The sequence below is a fragment of the Gordionus sp. m RMFG-2023 genome, chromosome 1 (assembly GCF_954871325.1).
Source record: "Gordionus sp. m RMFG-2023 chromosome 1, tfGorSpeb1-WG-v2, whole genome shotgun sequence".
NCBI classification, from domain to species: domain Eukaryota; kingdom Metazoa; phylum Nematomorpha; class Gordioida; order Chordodea; family Parachordodidae; genus Gordionus; species Gordionus sp. m RMFG-2023.
In genome coordinates this window covers 63,485,812-63,507,140 of record NC_088775.1, presented here as the reverse complement: position 1 = coordinate 63,507,140, position 21,329 = coordinate 63,485,812, and the positions used below count along the sequence as shown (strand labels likewise).

Here is a 21,329-nt window from a genome sequence, read left to right as displayed (position 1 = left end):
ATTTTTTTAAATGAATTCATGTATAAATTTTTTTCCCTTAGAAATTCTTTCCCAGGAAGTCAACCCGTTTCTATGCACATTCAAAATATAACTCTTTTATCACAAAAGCCTTATAAAGTTAGTTGGAAAGCCGATGGAATGAGGTAGGTTTAAACTAGAAAATATAATTTAACATAATTTCTATTTAGTTTGCTTTAATCTCATAAACTTGACTCTGATTTAAATACTTATGAGCAAAATTTATAAAACAAATCATCTAAACAATAAAAAAAATATAGTGATAAGTAGATATATTTTATATAATTTGCACATTAAATTGCTAATTTTATTTAACAAAATATGCCGAATTTCGCTAGGGTTAGTATAAGAGCCTTGCTTACATAATATCATTTTGGCTAAAATATTAATCGAGCCATTTTTAAAAATTGGCCATCGGGTCGGGTCGTTTAACAATACAAACCCGGCCTTGTCCAAGACATACAAAATGTCCTAACGATTTTTAGTCGAATTGGAATCGGGTGAGTTAATGTAGGGCATTAGTGACTTAGTATATATGAGATGGTTAATATTCCTTTAAAAAAATTGTTTTATTTTACTTGATATATTTTTTTAATGGATAGAAAATAAGATTAATTTTGATGATATATTTTTATTATAAATCAAAAAAATATCTTGTTCTTTTTTGTTATTTTCTATTCTTTTCTTCTTCTTAAATTTGGTATAAAAAGTGTTTAAATTTTTGTTATCCTCATGTAAAAACACTTGGAATAATCTAGACTTGACTCTCTAAGGGGGGGGTGGGGGGGGGGTGGCAAGCTCGGCATGCCATTTCATTTGAGCATGCATAAACTAAGCCATTTTTGTATATAATTTTGGTATTTATCGTGAATTTTTGCGTCTACTATGCATGCAGCTTTCAAAGCCAGAGATGCCACAATTCATGCTTCTATTAAAATATTTATTTAGTAATAAAAAAATTTGTGATGTCTTAGCTCTTAGATCCCCCCCCCCTTTTTAAAATGGAATTTTTATTATCATAATCTCAGAACCGTAACTAGGAATTTTTCTCGAAGGGGGGGAGGGGGATCTTTTTCCTTATTTTGATCAGAATTGTATTGCATTTTTCGTTATTTTTATGGTGAGTAAGCAGATTGTAATATGAATTAGGTAATAAAAAAAATATAAAAGCATAATTCATGTAATATTTCGCATCATTTTGTACATGAGAATTTATGTAAAATTATGGTTAATTTACGCAACACATATTTTTTATAATGGGGGGGGGGGTTAACATTTCGTGAGGAGGGGGCCCAAATGCCCGATAGTTATGGCCCTACTTTAAAATCAACTTCATTTTATATAATAATTTATTCTTTTTTTAAATAAAAAAAAGGTACATGATGCTTATTGACAAAGAATTTGTTTATATGATAGATAGAGATAATCGATATTTTAGGGTTCACAATTTAACTTTTCCTAAGAGAAAGCTACCTGATCAACTTATTGAAAACACACTCTTAGATGGGGTATATATGATAAAAGTTACATTTAAAATTATATAACTGAATTCATTCGATCATTTTAAAATAGTGTTGTAAACGAACGCGTTCAAGTTCGTTTTTTTTAAAAAAAATGATGAACGGCGTTCCTTTTATTTTTGACGAACTTTGAACGTAAACGCGTTCCTTTTTTATGACGAACGCGTTCGAATTTAACGTTCGTTCACTTTTAAAAATACTTTTTATTTTTATTTATTTGAAAAATTTATTAATCCGAATTTTTTATTTATATTTTTTAATCGGCTGTATTTCCTTTTTCACATTTCAATTTTTTTTAACACTCCATTATTATAGTTTATTAATTTTAATATTATTGTTTATATTTTAATTTAATAGATTAGCATAAGCATGGATATTATTATTTCATCATCATCATCTGATTCTGAAATTCAAAATCAGATGAATTAACATTACCATGGCCAATTATGATAAATGTTTTACAGTAACATCCTATATTGAAGGAACTAATTCAAGGCTTACCAAGTGCAAAATGTGCCCAAAGAGTATTATATCAGTGTCAAAATCTTTAAGTTCCAATTTAAAGCGACATTTAATTGTAATATTTTTTATTTTATATAATATAACTAAATAAAATCATTAAAATTGAAGAAAAAATGCATTTGGGCTATTTGACCCCAACAATAACGATAGTTATTTTAAAATTAAAAAAATTATTGGCCTCAACCATTTATAGACGCAGTATTAAATGGGATTAATAAAAGGTATTAAACCTATTTTAAAGATTTGAACATATATATGAAGATCAATATGTCTTTCTGCAATTATACATCCAGTATTCAAGCTTCAATGGCCATGGATAAAACTTCTACAGAACGAACCTATAAAAAATAAACTTATAGCGTTATTGAAGAAAAATGCATTGAAAACCCTAGAAATGAATGCAAGAACTGTTAATTTTGAGATATCCTTTTTTTTGATGAGGAAGTATAGAATGGATTAGAGGAGGATAACTTATCTCTATTTTTTGAAGCAAAGGACAAAACAAGTTTTTAATAAGTTCCCCACGTTAAAAGAGTTGTTTATTAAGTATAATACCGTAATTCCCTCATCTGCCCTTGTAGAACGCGTTTTTAGTATAGCTAATGCCGTATTAACTGCCAAGCGTTTCTGTCTATCAAATGAAAATTTTGAAAAATAATTGTTATTAAAAATTTTTTATAAATAAAAATATCTTTTTATTTGCTATATTATATTTTATTTATAATTATATTATCAAAATATAACTATTATTTTTTAAGAAGGCTAATATATTGTGTTAAAAAATATAAAACATTTATTTATATTAGATTAAATTTTAAAAAAATTTATGATAAAATTTTGAACGGTTTATGAACGTGAACGCGTTCGATTTTTTTAGAAATGTTTACAGCACTATTTTAAAATGATAAATTTCTTTCATGATAGGATTAATTACCATTTTAATTTTTAATAAATAATCAAATTATATATCCAGGAAATGGTCATCGATATAGTGGGTGAAGAAAAACTTCCTCGTTATCTCATATACGATATTATTACATTTGAAGTCTGACTGTTTATATATTTAATTAATGTTAATTTAAAATTGATAACATGCTGATTGTGAAAGACTTATGAGATGAGGGTTAAATTTATTAACGCCATTTTTATAATATCAAAATAAGGCCTAAATGCATTTATCAAAATGAACTGTTATCGTTAGCCATAAGGGCTATCAGTGAAATTTTTTTAGAAAGGAATTTTTTTCTCGTTAAAACGGGACTTTAAATATAATAGTAAATCAAATGTATGATCAATGATAGCTTAGGAATTAAAATAGGCATAGCAATTTTGGTGGAGCGAATACGGGAAAATCGAAGAAGATACCGGCATATCTTAACTAGAATCGTCTGCAGTATCAATAGGAGTCGAACATCCAGAAAGATGATGACTATCCCACTAAAATAAAATTTTCTAACACAAGAATGATGTTAGAAATGGCCCAAACCCGCGTACTATATAAGAATAGGATCAGGAAACAAAACCTTATTTTTTTAGATCCGTTGATTGATTAACATAACGAATAAAGAGAAAACTTACAATATATCCTAGATATTTTCGGACATGTGGGAGTAAACAAAATATTTTGTTCAAGGTCAATACAAATCTCATGTGATACACAGGTCCTATAGGCTAATAATGCAAAGAGAAGTTGCTTAAGTTATAAATATTATAATGTGACATTTTTTCACATAACAAGAAAGGAAGAGCCTGGTTTAATTAAATTTAGTTTAGATATCGAATGAAAATGATTTTTTTAAACCTTCGGTAGAAGTTAGTGATGGGTGTTTGTTTGTTTAATTTGGAAGATATTCAATCCAATCAATCGATATCTTCTTTTTTATAGATATAAATAATTGGTAAAGGAATGGAATCGTTTTTTTTTCTGGGATTTATAATTGAACTCTAAAAACCCGAAGGGTCTTATATTTTTCAATTCAAACCGTTTGGCACTGCAATATTGAGGACACGATTTTTATTAAGGGAAAACTTTTTAAAATGTTTCCACTTGCTGTTTGAAACTCGGTTTTCATATTTATATAATTAAAATTATCTCAAGAATTGATCACGGATATTTAATAGTGCCTATGGCTCACTAACTTGCAGGAAATATTCACATCCTGTGAATATTATCTTAGCTATAAATGTTTTAGGAGAATTCTTGAGAAGGTCTAGGTCCTGTTATACCTGGGTGATCTAAAGGGATATGGAAGGGAACTTAAATACAATCCATCATTCACTATCCGGGTTCAGTATAAGACCTTAAGGACCAAATCCTTGAACTTCACTCATATAATAGCCGTTTATAAATCCATTTGATTACAAAAGGATATGCAATTTCACAAATCTATTCTATAAATGCAAGTGTCGATTCGGTACTTATGGTATCGGTCAGTATTGGTAACGCTTTAAATTTCGATACCAATAGGCGGATTCTCAAAAATGATCATTAACCTTTATAGATAAAAAATAATATTTAAGAACATGCCATGAATTTATAATAAAATTCTAAACCGAAAAAAAAGAAGAAAAAAGTGCTGTTAATTTTTATTTCATATTTTTTAATTTAATTTTAAATAATAAATAAATATAAAGTAATGTTGATAAATTATATCAGCTTATTTCTATAAATTCAAATATTATTGCATATTATATTTGATATCAGAGTTTTGATATCGGCTAAAAAGCCATACCAGTACATTTACTGTTCTATAATATTATGGACCTTTGAAATATTATGATTTTTTAAAATTTATAAATTTTCATGTGACAGTCACAAAAGGTTGGCCAAAATATATTTGATATCCGCCTCATATGCATAGATAAGGAGATCATACAGGTCCGAAATCAAGCCTTCTATTCCGGGAAATTGGATAAAACCAAGGAGCCTTTTGGGGTCAGAGCCAAACCCTTTTGGCCTTTGAAAGAAGCCAGGAAGGTTATTTGTTTATTTTTTTACAAATTTAGTTATGATATGATATTGGCAATATGCTTAATCAGGCAATACATGTATTTGCTGACTAATAGCTGGCCAATGGCATAATCGGGGGGGGGGGGGTCCCCCTTCGCAAATTTGTTCGTTTATTGGTCTAAATTTGATAACTGCATTATTTTGATATACTGGGTTGAGTTTTGTAGTGAAGTTAATTATATGTTATTGCTAGAGATATAATTGATAATTCTTAAAACTACCTGAATGACATTTCTAAAATTTTATTATTTAAAAATATTGGGATAATCATATTTTTCGTAAAAAATACAACAGTCAAAAAGCTAGCTTACTCAAATGAATATTCAGAAATATTAAATTATATATAAATTAATGTTCACACTTAATTTATAGGTTATTCATATCATATTTTAAAAGTGTTTTATATTTTAAATGTTCAATTAGAAAATTATTCGTTAAATTACCAAAGTCCACCAGTTCATTTCAAATTCTCTCTTTGTTCATTTTAAAATAATTTCTTCTCCCTATTTTTGATCTGTAACTAATCATAAAAATTATAAATCTAAACGATACTTTTGAAAAAAGAATCTAAGATAGAGATTCAATTATCTTGTTTAAATTTCAAAATAAGTATTTACGATGAGACAACCAATCTATATATCGATTCTAAATTAAATGAATTAAAATATTTATTATTTGTTGTCAGAGTTGGGCGGAACATAGAATACTTGTCTAAGATATAAGATCCTTTTATATCTTGTACTCAATATCTTTTTGACATTTCTAATAAGAGACTAGTATCTGTATCTAAGATCCTTTATTCTGAAAAGAATCTTATATCCTTTTCCTTTTTATTTTCTTGACAAAAGATAGAGATACAGATTCTTTTTAATATTCATGTTTAAAATTTTACATATCACAGTATATATTTTTTTTTTGAGAATCTTATATTAATTTCCTTATTTTTTTCCACCATATTTTAATATATTTACAGCCAAAATTACATGGAAAATACAACTCATATTAATGTAGAAAGATAAAAAATAACAATACCAAAATGAAATAAATATAGATTATATTTTATATATAAATGTAACTCAATAGCATATCATTACCAATTTTACTCAATATTTTTAATTTGTAGGATGAGTAACACTCATGGTAGTGAAGAAGAAGGTAGTGAAATTTAAATTATAGAAATAAGTTCCCCTGAATCATATCAAAATCCTAAAATTTTATGTGGAAATTTTAAAGTTATAAAAGACATTTACAGGTTAGATGTAAAACCTATATAAACAAAAAAATGATAAAGGGTTATACACATATTTTATTAAACATATTAAATTATATTATTTATGTGTAATTAAAAGGGGTAAAAGTTATCTTAAAAATTCAAGTATACAATATTGTCCATCTTTAGTAAAAGCTGCCCAAATGGACACAGATATGGCTTTTTTTGACATCAATATCACATCCATATTTTAAGAACTTATGGATTGAGTGGGATAATAAAACTAAATAATTCAAAATATATTGATAAAAGAAGCCCTAAATGTAGTACCAGAGTATATAATCAAGCTAAAAAAACCATAGGATTAATATCTAATAAAGAAAATGATGATTATTTTTCTTTTGGTGAAACAAATGGTGCTGAGTTCAATAATACAAATAACATTGAGATGGAGGTTTTAAATTATATTAAAGGAAGTCGAAATGTATTATAAATGCTTAATTATTATCCTTCCATTAAGGAAATTTTTTATACATATAATACCGCAATACCATTATCAGCTCCAATTGAAAGGTTATTTAGTTTTGGTACAATATTGGTTTAATAATAAATTATTTGAATAATGATTAGCTTATATTGAATGTATTTTAAATACTCTTTGGCAAATTAATATTTCAACTCCCATTGAAAATACTAGTTTCCCTTCTCATTCTATGCTAATAATGGGCTAATACTAATATTAAAATGCCTGATTATTATAATTAACACATTACAAGTATCTTTTATTTTGTATCTTTTTGATAAAATATACTAGTATCTGTATCTAAGATTCATTTTTTCACAAAGAATCTGTATCTGTATCTAGATTCTTTTTCAATTGTTGTTAAGTAAATTAAAGAATAAATTTAATCAATTATACAAATTATTAATTTAATTACGAAACCTGAATCAGAACTAATAAAAGCTCATATCGTTAAAAAATATTATAGCTACATAAACAAATACACTAATAATATGATTTCTTTGTTTTTTTAAATTATATTTGCATTAGCTCTGGGAAGGAGATTTCATGAAAAATCTGTGTCATACGATGGATGGCTTAATTTTTCAACCTGTATCAGAAGTTGAGTATATTTTACAAATTATACATTCTTCATAAAAAAAAAATTAAATTTTAAGAAAATGTAAAATTGAGTTCCTAAAAAGGAACAATAATTAAATTTGAAAATATTGATTTGTATGTTCTGTCTGAGATGATAGAAATTATCTTGGTCCAGATGCTTATGATTTGATTTTGTGAACTAAATTTTTTATAAAGTTAAAAGTTGAAGATGCGTACTGTGCGTTTGGTGGACATATTGGTGAGAATATAAAATTTCTGAGACTTTTATATTATATTGTAAATTAGAAAAATGAAAAATCTTTTTATGTGTTTATAAATTATATTATTTAATATTTTTGCAGCCCTACAACATGGGAAGATGTGAGGAACTATTAAAATGGAAACCCCCCGAGCTAAATTCTGTTGATTTCAAATTAAAAATCATGAAGGAAACAAATTATGGGTTAAAAAAATTTTTATTGTTTGTTTCCTTATATATTTTGGACATATAAAATCAGTTCATTTTTTGCAACAGGTTGTACAAGGCGAGGGTGAAGGTGGTTGGCATTTTAAATACTGTGCCATTAACAATAATACAAATTATAACATTACAATGATATACTCATGAAATAAATTAGTCGTATATATTGTCTATTTCAAGTTTCTCGAAGTTTTGATCTTACCGTAAAACAATTTATAATAAACTTGGGATTTTTCATTTTTTTTCTCGTGATGTATATTGTCAAAGATGAACAGTAGCTAGAGCTAAGCTACAATTATAATTAGGGTTGCTAGACCCACTGAAAGGAAAATAATTATCATTAATGGAGTAATAACTGAGGTAAAAGGAGATGTGGCTATTCGAAATAACCTTCGTTATATTGTTATATTTTAATATGTCACAGCTCAACTTTGCACTAGGTTAAAAGATCACAACACATGATTAGTCGTGCCCAATCTCTGTTTGATTTATTTCATTTGCCTATAGTTCATCAGCTGTATGACACAGCTTGACTCGCCCTAAATATCTGAACTTTTACCTAGCTACAGATTGAACATTCAGATTACTTGGGTAGCATGAAACTCCAATGTTCATTGGTCCACGGTAATAAGAAATTGATTTAATCCACGATGACTTCTCCCGCTTGGTTCTCAGGGTTTTCCCTCTAAAAATTATATCCTAAATTTTGTCATCATAATTCACTATCTTTTTTTATTGGAGAATAGCTTATAACTTTACTATAGTTTAACTTTATTTTTATTTATTTATATTAGATCGCTACATTTTTAAAAACCGATAGTTACTTTAATATATTTTTACGTGACAATTTTTTTTAATTAAACGTTTTATTTGTGTTTTTCACTGACATGTCCCAGCCCAATTGGCACCCTTATTTAAAAAAAATTAAATCATTAATATATTATTATAGCAGGTTTCGTGAATCATTCTAAATCGATTTATATTCGAGAAAAAGATATGCTATAATCAGCGGATTCGTTAAATTTTATTTAGGACATAAATTAAATTAATTATTGCATATTCCCGTTTTGCGCACAAAGATAAAATTATAGAGTAATCATCTAACACTATATGATCGGAAATTTTTTATAATATCAAAATGAAAACAATTTTTTTTGAATATGTCAAGTCAACTATGTTTTCCCAAGATTTGGAAGAACTAGAAATGCACCAATACCATCTTTGTAGTCGATACCTATAGCATTGATACTAATACAATATAGGCCGATACCAAAAATAATAATAAAGTATATTCATTGAAAAAAAGCAAATATATAATTTATCATTATTATCATGTATAATTAATTTATGAAATTTGCAAACTAAATTAAAGAAATAGGAAATAAAGATTAACAGCCATTTCTTTTTTATTGGTTTAAAATCTTTTTTAAAAAAATCATAGCATAATGTTGATTGAATTTTTTTTTTAATTTATGAAGGATAATTCATTTCTGAGTATCGACCACTGGTATCTTTTAAAATATATAGTAATACTGGCCGATACCATATTGGTGCATCTCTGGAAAAAAACGAATAGAATAATTCTTTTTGCTTAGGTCTAGCCCATATCAAGCAAGAATCAGTAAAATCAAATTAATTGGGTGCTTCACGTTGTTCTCAGCCAGGGCCATGTGGACCCTTAAATATTTTATGCCCCTTAAAATTGAAAATTTACTAATTGTCTTTTTTGGCATTTGAAGTAGATTTTAATTTATGAAATTATAAATATTACATAAATTAATTCTCTAAAATGTTTATTAACGAATCAAAATTTAAAAAGTGATTAATCTAGTATTAGTTCATGAGGATAAGATTACAGAAAAAATATGACTGAAATATGCAATTTTTAAAAAGTGCCCCCCCCCCATCTCACGGCAATTTTAGTCACAGCCCTAATTTATCATATATCCGATCAAGGGGACAATAAAAATTTATAATGATCTTACTAAAGAACTCTATGTCTAATATCAAAATCCTTTTCGAAAATTACAGTAAATCAGTATATAATTTGCCATATTAAGAAGGTTTTTTTTATTAAATAAAATATTTAATATGCATTAAAAAAATGGTACAAAATATTTTTTAAACAAAAAGTAAAAAAAAAACATACTAGAATTTAAAAATAACTTTCATTTTATTGAATAATGCATAAAATTATACTTCAGGAATAGGTTTTAACCTCATGTTCATTGTTTAAAAATACCGACTTTGCAATTGTATTAACCTAATCAATTTATTATTAAAAGTTGTATCCCCAAAAAGGAACAATAGTTATAATTAAAAAAATTTTAATTTTAATCCGAATTGCCTTTAATAAAATTTATAATTTTTTTTGCTTATTTTAAAATTTGATTGCTCTTTGTAAAAATAGTCATTAATTGATGTAACTTTCGGGTAAACTCTATTTTTTTTGTTTCCAAGAAAATGAGTGCGTTAACGTTGATATTTGAGGGAAGTGATGAGACAGTCCTAGATTGGTTATTTATGACGCCTAAAGAATTATTTTAAGGCCATCAAGTTTTGTGTCCATTTTTGGGGGATAGTTACTGGGATCAAAATGATTAGGTATGTGAGCAGGTGTTAGCCAGGATCGATTATATTATCTATAGCTGGGTGGTGCCATATAAACAGTTTAACTATGTATATTCTTATACTGGCAAGATTTTAACACAATGTTGCACAATGTCAAACCAATGACCACCCAAATGTTAATCTGTTAATAGATTGCTAAGGTTACGATTAAGGAGTGCTTTTAGCCATTCATGCACTACAAGTCTATCATTTGGCTGAAGTATTGGATAGAATCGAATAATGGGCTGGCTGAAATGGTTGTATTTTTTATCAGGGGGAGACCGGAGCCTTACGTTAAGTTGGGTAAGAAGGCAAATATCTATAACCTTTTCATTTTTAGAGCGAATTGTTTCAAATTTTTTCATAATGTATTTCTATACACCTTATTTTCATTTAATAGTAAGAGCTCCGTATTCAAAAAATATTGATCAAAAAATAAATTTTTAGCCCTTTTGTAACATTTTTTTAAAGTATCTTGGCTTTAAGTCAAAGGTATTCTCTCAGATTAATTTCCTCAATGTTTAGGTTCTTTATTGAACTTAATCCGGATAGCTTATCTGGAAATGTTTCTAGAGCCATTTAAGCTAAACTACCCCCGGGGTAAAGCTTCAGGGGTAAAATGGCGAATAAAATAGAGAAGGGCGCACAAAAAAAGGATCATTCCTAGTACAACTGATTCACACTCAGCACATTTGGTAAACTGTATCCAATCTTCTCACTTTTTACTATTGTTATAACTTTTACTCAGGGCCAGTTAGGAATTTTCAGTTAGGGGGACCAGCTGCTTACTTAGGGGGGCCACTATTTTTTTAAAAATAAAACAAATATTTAAGCATTCATAGAAATTTTTTGCTATTTTTATTAAAAAATTATTAATGTTATATGAATACAAAATAATACTATAATATGAACATACAAAATAATACTATAATATAATACGACGATTTTTTATTTTTAACATAAATGAATTAAAGGATAAATTTTGTGTTAATTTTTTTTTCATAAGTCATCAATACTAAATTTTGCTTACATTTGATCTTTCATCGACCCTCTAGTGCTCGATAGAACTCTCTTTATTATAGAGAAAGTAGCCACACAAGCCGTTGGTCGATGATGGCTGCTGAGTAGCATTTATACAATTCTTTAAATGCATGATGATATTTTTTTATACATAATATTTAGGTTATTTCCAAAATTATGTGTTTCATTAACTTCTGCAGCTAATAATCCTTTAGCTATTTTCATTTCATGATGTAAAACTTCAAATTTAAGTTTAATAATTATTCTAATCGGGTCATTTTGTCTGATATAAAATAATCACTATCAAAGGGGGACAATGCATTAAAACTTGATAGAAGATTATAATCATCTTGTGTAAATCTATATAATAAATTATCAACAAAGTAATCAATTCCTTTTTAAAACTCTAATTGGAGTTTTTTTCACAATCAAATTATAATTTGGTCTCGACTAAAAAATGTTGAAATATAGGCGTTTTACATATTCTTGATGATTTGTGGTGAGTGAGATTAAATTTTGCTAAAAGTTTTTCAGCCTTTATTCTAATCAAATCAATAGAATTATTGCTTCTTATATTTTTTTAATATATTGATAGTGGAATCAATACAATTTTTAGCATCCACTTGATAAGTACCTACTGACTGTAGATACTTATTTAGTGGATCTATAGTTATTATATCTCATAAATTATAATGGCTAATATAATGTATTATATATTGACGCATTGAGATAAAAGACCAGAGGCTTCGACTGAATCATGAGTGGAAACCTCTGAATTAAGAGTTCTATTAGAAAAGTAAACTAATACTTCGCCAATAGCCTCAAAATTAACATAAATGATGCGAGATGTTTCTAAATGACTAGTGCACATTTGGTATAAAAGTCTCTTAAGAGTATGACCTGCATATTTATAGGATACGTTAAACTGCCTAAAAAATTATGCAATGCATTGAATAAATTTAAAAAAATTAGAAATGATAACAATATTATTATACCAATTTTGAACCACAAGATGCAACATGTGGTTGTAGCAATTTATAAAAGGAACTTTTTATTAATTCTTTTTTGAAGTAGAGTTTTTTTTAAAAAAATTTTCAGGCCCGGCCCGGCTAGCCCAGCCCGAATTTTTTAAAATAAATTATATTTATAGCTAATAATGGCGATTTCAAATATTTGGTTTTAAAATATACAACTCGGCTCGGATATTTTTTCTTAAAAAATTTTCAGGCCCAGCCCGGGTGTTTTTTTTAAAAAAAATTACGAGCCCGGCCCGAGTATATTTAAAAAAATTAAAATTCGGGGGCCGGGCCTGCAAGTCTATGAAAAACATACCTATGAAATACAACATCTGAAAGTAGATTGAATGATTTGGATCTTTTGAATATTCATAGACATTAAACGCCAAGCAAGGATTGATAATTGAAAAATTAGCTCAAAACATACAAAATACAATTATTCCTAAGAAACTTTTTGTGTATTAATTTATATTTACAACATTTAAATTTTTTATACTTTATATATTTTAAAAGCTCAAAAAATTCAAATTTCAATTTTGGGTCATTTAAGTGATTCATATCGTGGGTTATATTCACTTTATATTTTATGATTCACATTTAAATGCCGGTTTATATATATAATTTTTTTAATTCACATTAGTTTAAAATTGTGTATTAGAAAAGTTATTAATCCTAATAAATTTATGCTTAGTATTTTTAATTAAAAATATTATTTCTTAAAAAATTTATTATCCCCCCCCAGACCAAATTCCTGCGTACGCGCCTGCTCTGGATGACTCTAATCTATCTGGTTTAGTACTAAAAACTTCCATTATACGTGTAATTTTGTTCTTTTCAACCTTTTTTTGAATTAAATCCTTCATTTGTTCATAAGATAAATTATCAATCGAATCCATTATACTCACCGCCAAATTTTATTTATTGTCTCGAACAGTTTATACTTCTTAGTCAGTGACCCCTACACTTTTTGAGGGATAGAAGCAGAATACCCCCCTAAAGTACCCCCCCCCCATTGTAAATTATTTTTTGACACCAATAAATTTCAAAAATAATTTTTATTGCATCAATATTTGTAAAAAATATATGCTTTAAAAATATTATTTTTAAATTAATAATTTAGATAAATTAGGGGAAGAGAAAGCAAAAGAATTTATAATTTCATCAATATTTAATTGTTTAAATAAATTATTTTCCATTGATAAAATGGTTAAATTATTAAGAAATGGATCTTTCATGACACTACGAAGTCTTGTTTTAATTTTACTCATGACCCTTTCGGCAGTACATGATGTAGTAGGAATAGTTAATAAATATTTATATAAAATTGTTAAATTTGGGAAAGCAGAAAAATTTATAAGCAGACGATAAGGTAAAATAAATGAATAGTTTCTCCAGTCTGAATCATTCATCTCAGAATTATTATCATCATCAGAAGAAGCTAAATAATGTATTAGTAAAAATATCTTAATTAAATAAATTTACAATTCTCAGAATCTGACAAATCTTCTTTAACCTCTAGGTCACGAGTAATAATTACGTCCCCCGTTTTAGCCATTTTATAAATATTTCTAAACATCAACATTTCCTCAAAAACTTGACTTGTATTTAATTGATAAAATTCACAGATATCCTTGATATCATCTTTAACAATTGCCTTTTCCGCCATTCCCTTTGGGGTAAAAAATGATGTTTGACTCAAAAATTTTATCGATTCATCGTTAAATCTTTCACTAAACTGCATATCAAGTGCAGCATAAAACACACTGATTTTAAAGCTAAAATAAAATATTATATTTAATGATGAAAGTATATATATACCTCTCCTTTTTGGATTGTAATGTTTGAAGTCTTGAACTTTCAAAATCAAAAGGTAAATTTCTCTTCTTTATAAAATCTTGGGCCTTTGAAAAGACATCCAAAAATTCAGTGTTATTATCAATTTTAGGATTATAAAATAATAAAAGATAATAATTTAAATTATACTTCTCATATTAATCACGCAATCTTTTGCCAATTGAATTTGATTTATTGCAAACCCTATATCCTTCGAAATGGTTTGCAATTTTGTACAAGCCAAGCTTGTTATCAACAATATTTTATCCAAAACACATAGTGATAAAATAAAATAAAATTTTTCTATTCTATAGACTATAGCACTAGCCATAGTGGAAGTGGCAGGATCTTCGGAATCCTTTAAATTTGCCAAAGCTGCCCTCAAAGCATCATAAAGTTGGAAAAAATTTACAATCGCCTTATATGATGTTAGCCAGCTTCTATAAATATAAAATAAACATTATATATCAAAACAATTAAGATAATATTACCGGTATTCTTGATGCGTAAAAATCTATGTGATTTTGTCAGTAAATCACTCTGACATGTTTTGAGCACTTCATATCTTTTAACACCATTAAAATATACGTAAATTTCGTCTAATATTCCCAAGACATTTCGCAGCTCTTTTACTGATTGGCATAATTGAACAACTATTAAATTTAATCGATGACAATAGCACCAAATAAAAGCTGCCTTTGGCGCCTCCGCTCTAATCAAAGCCTGCACTCCATTAATTCTTCCACTCATGTTTGAGGTGCCATCATAGCTTTGCCCCACTAGGAATTCGAGGGGTAGATTCATGGAGCCAAGCTTGGATATTATATTCTTTTTAATATCGAGGCCCGTTGTATTTCCCGTACAATAAATGTCTAATCAGCCTTTCAACGGGCTTAGGTGTCTCGCTATTTTCAACATATCTTACTATCAAAGCTATTGCTTCTGATTTCGATACATCATATGTGCCATCAACTATAATTGAATAGCACCTGTTGAATTCAATCTCCTTTTGAATTTTTTTTATAACCATATTTTTCATGGTTTCAATAAGAATATTTATGTTATTATATAACAGATTTGAATATAATTTAGATTTTAATCCCTTAAATTTTTTCTCACTTCTTTCTTCATTATCTTGTATATACATTTTAAGAACAGGCTAGAATCCGCAATAAGTTTAATAAGGCTCATCATATTGCCATCTTAATTTTTAATCAAGTATTTATATTTTTTTGGTTAATATTTTTGGGCATATTTTGACAATGATCTTGAAATTATAAATGATTATATATAAAATTAAATATTTAAATTTTTACTATTCCCTTTGATAAAATTTTAATTTTGCGCCAAATCTTGAAAGTGGAAAAATAATTTTATGATAAGAAATATCGGATAACAAACTAATTTGCTAAACATCGACCATAAAAATTTTTTAAAAAATAAATAAAAAATTTTTAAAAAAAAAAAAGTACCCCCATAGAAATTTATAGAAGCAGTTGCTTCGGACCCCCCCCCGTTGTAGGGGTCACTGTTCTTAGTAGGTTCATCAGTTATGTTTTCGGAAATAAATTTTAGGTCAAGGGTTTTGAGTAAGACTTTAATGTTATTATTACTATCCTCCACCATATTGAACAAATATGGTAGTGTTCAATTTAGAATAACTTTATTAGAAAGTATTAATCCAGAATAATTTATTATAATCGAATTGAGTAATTGTATTAAAATATAAGAAAAGAAAGTGATTATTTTATTGTGTGTATTTTAACCAAATCTCAATATATATATATCGTAATATATAATTTATGGTAAAATAAATTGTGGCTAAAGGCTTCGTATATAAAAATACAATAATATATTATTAAGTGTAACTGACATTTTAAATATAAGTAATAAAATAATAGCGTACAAAAGAGCACATGCAACAGGGGGGGGGGGGCGGAAAAATATATGGGGGCCATTTTTGGGAGCCAAAGATTTTTTCTGGGGCCATGTTTGAGGGTCAAAAAAAATTTTCGGGGGTGCTTTTACTGCACAATATACAATTCCAATCTTGCTTTTAATTTTTTTATAACGTACTTCAAAATAGTTTATCTCTTTTTCTATCATTACAAATATAATCAGATTCTGTGAAAATATCTGGACAGAGACCTGCAGAGGCACCATTTGCACGGCCCGGCCCGGTTTTAAATTTTTTAGGCCCGGCCCGGCCCGTATATTTTTTAAAAAAATTTTTACGGCCCGGCCCGGATATTTTTTAAAAAAAAATTTCAGGCCCGGCTCGGAATTTTTTAAAATTATATTCGACCTGGTATATATAAAAATTCACCTATGAGGTATTTTACCATATTTTTCAGCGAGTATTATCGCTTATTATTTAAAAAATACATGTAAAAAGTAAATATTTTGAGAATATTATATTGAATTTATAAAAATTATAAAACTGTTATTTATAAAATGGATATTTTGAGCATATACTATATTTTATATTGCAAAAAATTCGCTTTGATGAGCCGCCCACCACTCTAACAAATTATCCACCTTAAATGTTTCATCTATTTTTTTATTTATGTAATTATAATACTCATCATCGGGTATTGACATATTACCAAAATTACCATCGCCCCATTTGTAATAAAACGATTCAGTTTGTTTAACAACAGTCGTAATTTGACTGGTCGATGGTATTTCATTTACTTCCTGAGCCTCTTGTAATTTAATATTATCTTTTATATAGTTTTCCGTCATCTTGCGATCTGTCCCTGACAACATACTTAATTGCTTGAATTTGGGACAGAGAAAAAGATAAATAAAATGATACTTGTGTAAAACAAATTTTTCAATTAAAAAATGCTTTATATTAAGTAAAATCAATTTTGCTTTGAAAGGTATTACAAACTTCAAGAAGTGATATTCCTTTATTTGATTGTTTTGGTAAAATATATTCTAAAAATTTAGATATTAATTATTAAAAAATATATTAATAATACTTGAATATTGGGGCTTATTTAAGATATTCCTTTATTTGATTGTTTTGGTATATGTTGTAAAAATTTAGATATGAATTATAAAAAAATATATTAATACTTTAAATAAATTTGCAGGAAATTAATAATTAAATCGATCTGTGGGTGTTAGGTAGTGTTAACCATCACCCAATATTATATTAATCATAACTATAATATAATATAATCTTATAACCATTAACTCATAATGTAAAAATTTTTATAAAAAATATTAAGGCCCGGCCCGGATATATTTAAAAAAATTTTTTTAGGCTCAGCCCGGATATGTTTAAAAAAAATTTTTTTAGGCCCGGCTCGGGTATATTTAAAAAATTTAAAATACGGGCCGGACTTAGGGCCGGGCCTGCAGGTCTCTGATATATATCAATCGGTTTTTTATTATTTGCACCCAGATCTATATCAGAGACCTTCAAAGGATAATAATATTGTGATTGAACCATAATATATAAAATAATTATCATTGAAATAAGTACAACTTAAACGTTATAATTAAGCGCCTATATAATGTTATACACAAACACACGTGAAAAATAAAATACGAATGAATGATGATTTATTATTGGAAAAAAATAAAACAGGATAGGAAGAAATTTACAAACAAGACATGTTTTTTGGATAAATATTTAAAATTTATTTTAAAAATATAAAAATAATCAATTACAAAAAAGTTTTTAAATTGGGGGGGGGCGGAAAAATATATGGGGGCCATTTTTGGGAGCCAAAGATTTTTTCTGGGGCCATGTTTGAGGGCCAAAAAAATTTTAGGGGGGCCCCCCGTGGCTACGGCCCTGCTTTTACTGTACAATATACAATTCCAATCTTGCTTTTAATTTTTTCTATAACGTACTTCAAAATAGTTTATCTCTTTTTCTATCATTACAAATATAATAAGATTCTGTGAAAATATCTGGATTTAGAGGGAATATTTTACAGGCTAAAAACCCACTTGAAATACCCCAACATTGGATCTCATCCAATTAGCTAAAGATGCATTATAAAATTTTAAAAGGGCTATAAACTGTTACGGTTAGAGCTTGTATGAGCAAAGATTTTTCCTAGGAAAAAATATAAAGATCATTTTTTAAATAATCAGCCAATCGGCCCAAAATCTGTTGGGAATACATCGAGATGGATGCAAGAATCCGAAATCATAATTTTTTGGGACATTTTTATAAAGTTATTAGTTATAATTGCAAAAATAAAGTATTACTCATTTTAGATAACCATACATCACATTGCTCAATTACATCAATAAATTTCTGTCGCAATAACGGTATTGTAGCTTTGACTCTTCCTCCTCATTGCTTTCACAAGTTTCAACCGTTGGGATAATTTATGGCCCTTTTAATAAATTTTATAGTGCAGCTTTAGATAATTGGATGAGATCCAATGTTGGGAAACATTTCGTAATATACGATATCCCTAATATTGTTAAGCAAAATTTACCTAGGGCTACGTCTCCACAGAATATTTTAAGTGAGTTTATAGCCTATATAATATTCCTTCTAAATTCAGATATTTCCACAGAATCTGATTATGATAGAAGAATCAAACTATTTTGAAGGACGTTATTTCTCTCAATGATACTCGGAGTGATAATATAAATATTGAAATCATGATAATGATATTGAAATGCTATTAAATAATAATATTCCTTCATGTTTTTATAGATTTAATCCAAATTCAATTATTCCAATGCCGAAACATTATATTCCTATTGATAAAAAGGGTCAAAAATAATTATCTTGTCTCCATAAAAAAAAAAAATGTAAAAACGATAAAAATATTTAAAAAAATAAGATTGGAATTGTATAGTGCAGTAAATGTTATATTAAAAAAAAGGAGAAGATTGGATTCAGTGTACCAAATGTCCTGAATAGCCACATTCTAGTTGTGCTAGAAATGATCCGTAGTTAATTTTTACAAAGTCGTTAGATAGAGATTATATTTTAATAATCAAATCAAGCGTAAAAAAAATAAGGAATTAAAAATTAAAGTGAGTTAATTCAAAATTTATATTAGTATTTTTTAGATCAATAGGTAAATTGAGATTTAACTTATAACAATAAAAATTAAAAAATATATGTAAATTTGATATTTGCCATCTTACCCATGGTCGTTGGTAAATAGCAAAAATTTTTACATTTATTTAAACCTTAGACCATACTAAAGAAGGTATAAAGCCCGTGCTTATTTTATTTTGTAGTCTAATAATGAGGCTATCTTTTGGTATAATTAGTTTCATCTAATAATTAAAATTTTATCAGAAAAGAGCAAAACACCTGGTCCCGGTCTTTCCTTATAGCTTATGTGTATTTCATTTTCATGTGGTCAATATAATATAACTTATTTAGTCTATTCTAATATAATGTACAATTAAATTTGTCGAAAATAATGTTAATTTCACATAATATGATATTTTCAGAATTTGTTATACTCTCCAAATTCGTCAAAACTATCAGGTTTATTTCATCAAAAAAAGGATGAATTTTTAACTATAATCAAGCAATAAACAACATAGAAAAAATGTGTAATTATATATTTTCGATTCCCTACTCAAATGCTCCTAGCTAGAATTTTAATTTGAAGAGTTCGCAAAATTTATTTCCAAAGATAAGAAACTTAAATTAAATAGTTCTTCCGATAAATAAATAGGTAGAGATTTATATTTAATATTTTTTATATTTTGGCTTTGTAAATATGCATAATTATCAAATGAAGATTTGTGAATTCGTAATTTGACAAAAAAAAATATATATTGAATAAAATGGTAGCGCTTATCCCGCTTTTTTAAAATCATATTAATCATTAATTACTTTTAGAATATGGTAGGTCAATGTGTTATCCTCTGGACCTCCCAGACACAATTTTTAACAAATTTGAAAAAAAAAATTAATTTATGTGTAATTAAAAAAAATAGGACAATAATCTGATATTTTGCCTTAACACCGTTGCTGGACATTTAATTGATCAACACAACAATGAACATAAGAACTTTTTATCATTAAATCGTTCTATAATGAAGAAACATAATGCGGATATGGCTAGTGGGGGGGGGGGTCCTTCTGGCAAATTTGTATCTTCTTAAATATCATAATTTATGCTTTTTCCAAACAATATTATTTACCTGTTCATTGGGATATTCAAACTATTTTATTTATAATCTTTAAGCATGATTCCTGAATTCAAAGGATATTTATACGTAGGCGGTTACGATAGACCCTTCTCACAAATTAAAGTTTAATATTATGAAATTTTTAAGCCTACATTTAATATATAAATTCCTTGCTAAAGGTTACGAAAGAGCTTAAAAAATATCACGACAAAATAATCGAATGCAAAGTCGAAGATAAACTCTGGAAATTTATGAAACAAAGAACTGACAAATCTTTCCCTAATCATATATCAACAGTTAAAGGTGTGAATTCTTATATTCTAAAAAATATGTTTTATATATTTTAAAAATATAGGCGTATGGGACAGTATACAAAATCCTATAACGTCGAAAATTTTATTTTCTTACATCGATTCTCATGCATTTAGCACCGGTAAAGATATGCCGCAAAAATCAATTCCTCTTAGTCACGATATTATCGATAAATCAAATGCATAATTTTTATATAAATGTAATATATATAGTATATGTAAAATAAAGTTGTTAATTGTATATTCTTAATTGTTACATCAAAATGCTTTATTGCACATTGATGAATGTGTACCCGGTGATGGATATAATAAATTTTTTTGGTACTTTAAAAACATCTTTCCAGGTTACATTCACCTTTGTGTAAATAATTTGGCTTTCTGTAGTTGCTGATTAAAGAAGAAAATATTATCGAGATCCCATAAGGGATGAGTGTGGATCTAGTCATGATTATTTCTTTTTAATATTACACATGGCACTAGAAACACAAACATCACTCATAGAACTCTGTATTTGTAGTTGGAGGGATGAGATTGTAGA

General features: G+C 27.4%; 1 protein-coding gene and 1 long non-coding RNA gene across 2 annotated transcripts in view; one reads left to right on the top strand and one right to left on the bottom strand.

Moving 5' to 3' along the window:
• The window catches only part of LOC135928360 (mRNA-capping enzyme-like), a 52,611-nt gene extending 31,633 nt beyond the window's left edge, over positions 1-20,978 (top strand). Inside the window, exons 10-18 of the mRNA XM_065464816.1 lie at positions 42-143; positions 1,394-1,526; positions 3,034-3,105; positions 4,873-5,037; positions 7,332-7,403; positions 7,745-7,845; positions 20,537-20,603; positions 20,660-20,783; positions 20,836-20,978. Coding sequence (XP_065320888.1) covers positions 42-143; positions 1,394-1,526; positions 3,034-3,105; positions 4,873-5,037; positions 7,332-7,403; positions 7,745-7,845; positions 20,537-20,603; positions 20,660-20,783; positions 20,836-20,978 — 979 coding nt within the window. The remainder of the gene's footprint in view (positions 1-41; positions 144-1,393; positions 1,527-3,033; positions 3,106-4,872; positions 5,038-7,331; positions 7,404-7,744; positions 7,846-20,536; positions 20,604-20,659; positions 20,784-20,835) is intronic.
• On the bottom strand, positions 13,846-14,403 carry LOC135922889 (uncharacterized). Its single transcript, XR_010571065.1, has 3 exons — positions 14,328-14,403; positions 13,992-14,244; positions 13,846-13,947 (listed from the first exon to the last, which is right to left on the bottom strand). It is a non-coding gene; the product is annotated as an uncharacterized LOC135922889 (long non-coding RNA).
• Positions 20,979-21,329: the final 351 nt, after the last annotated feature.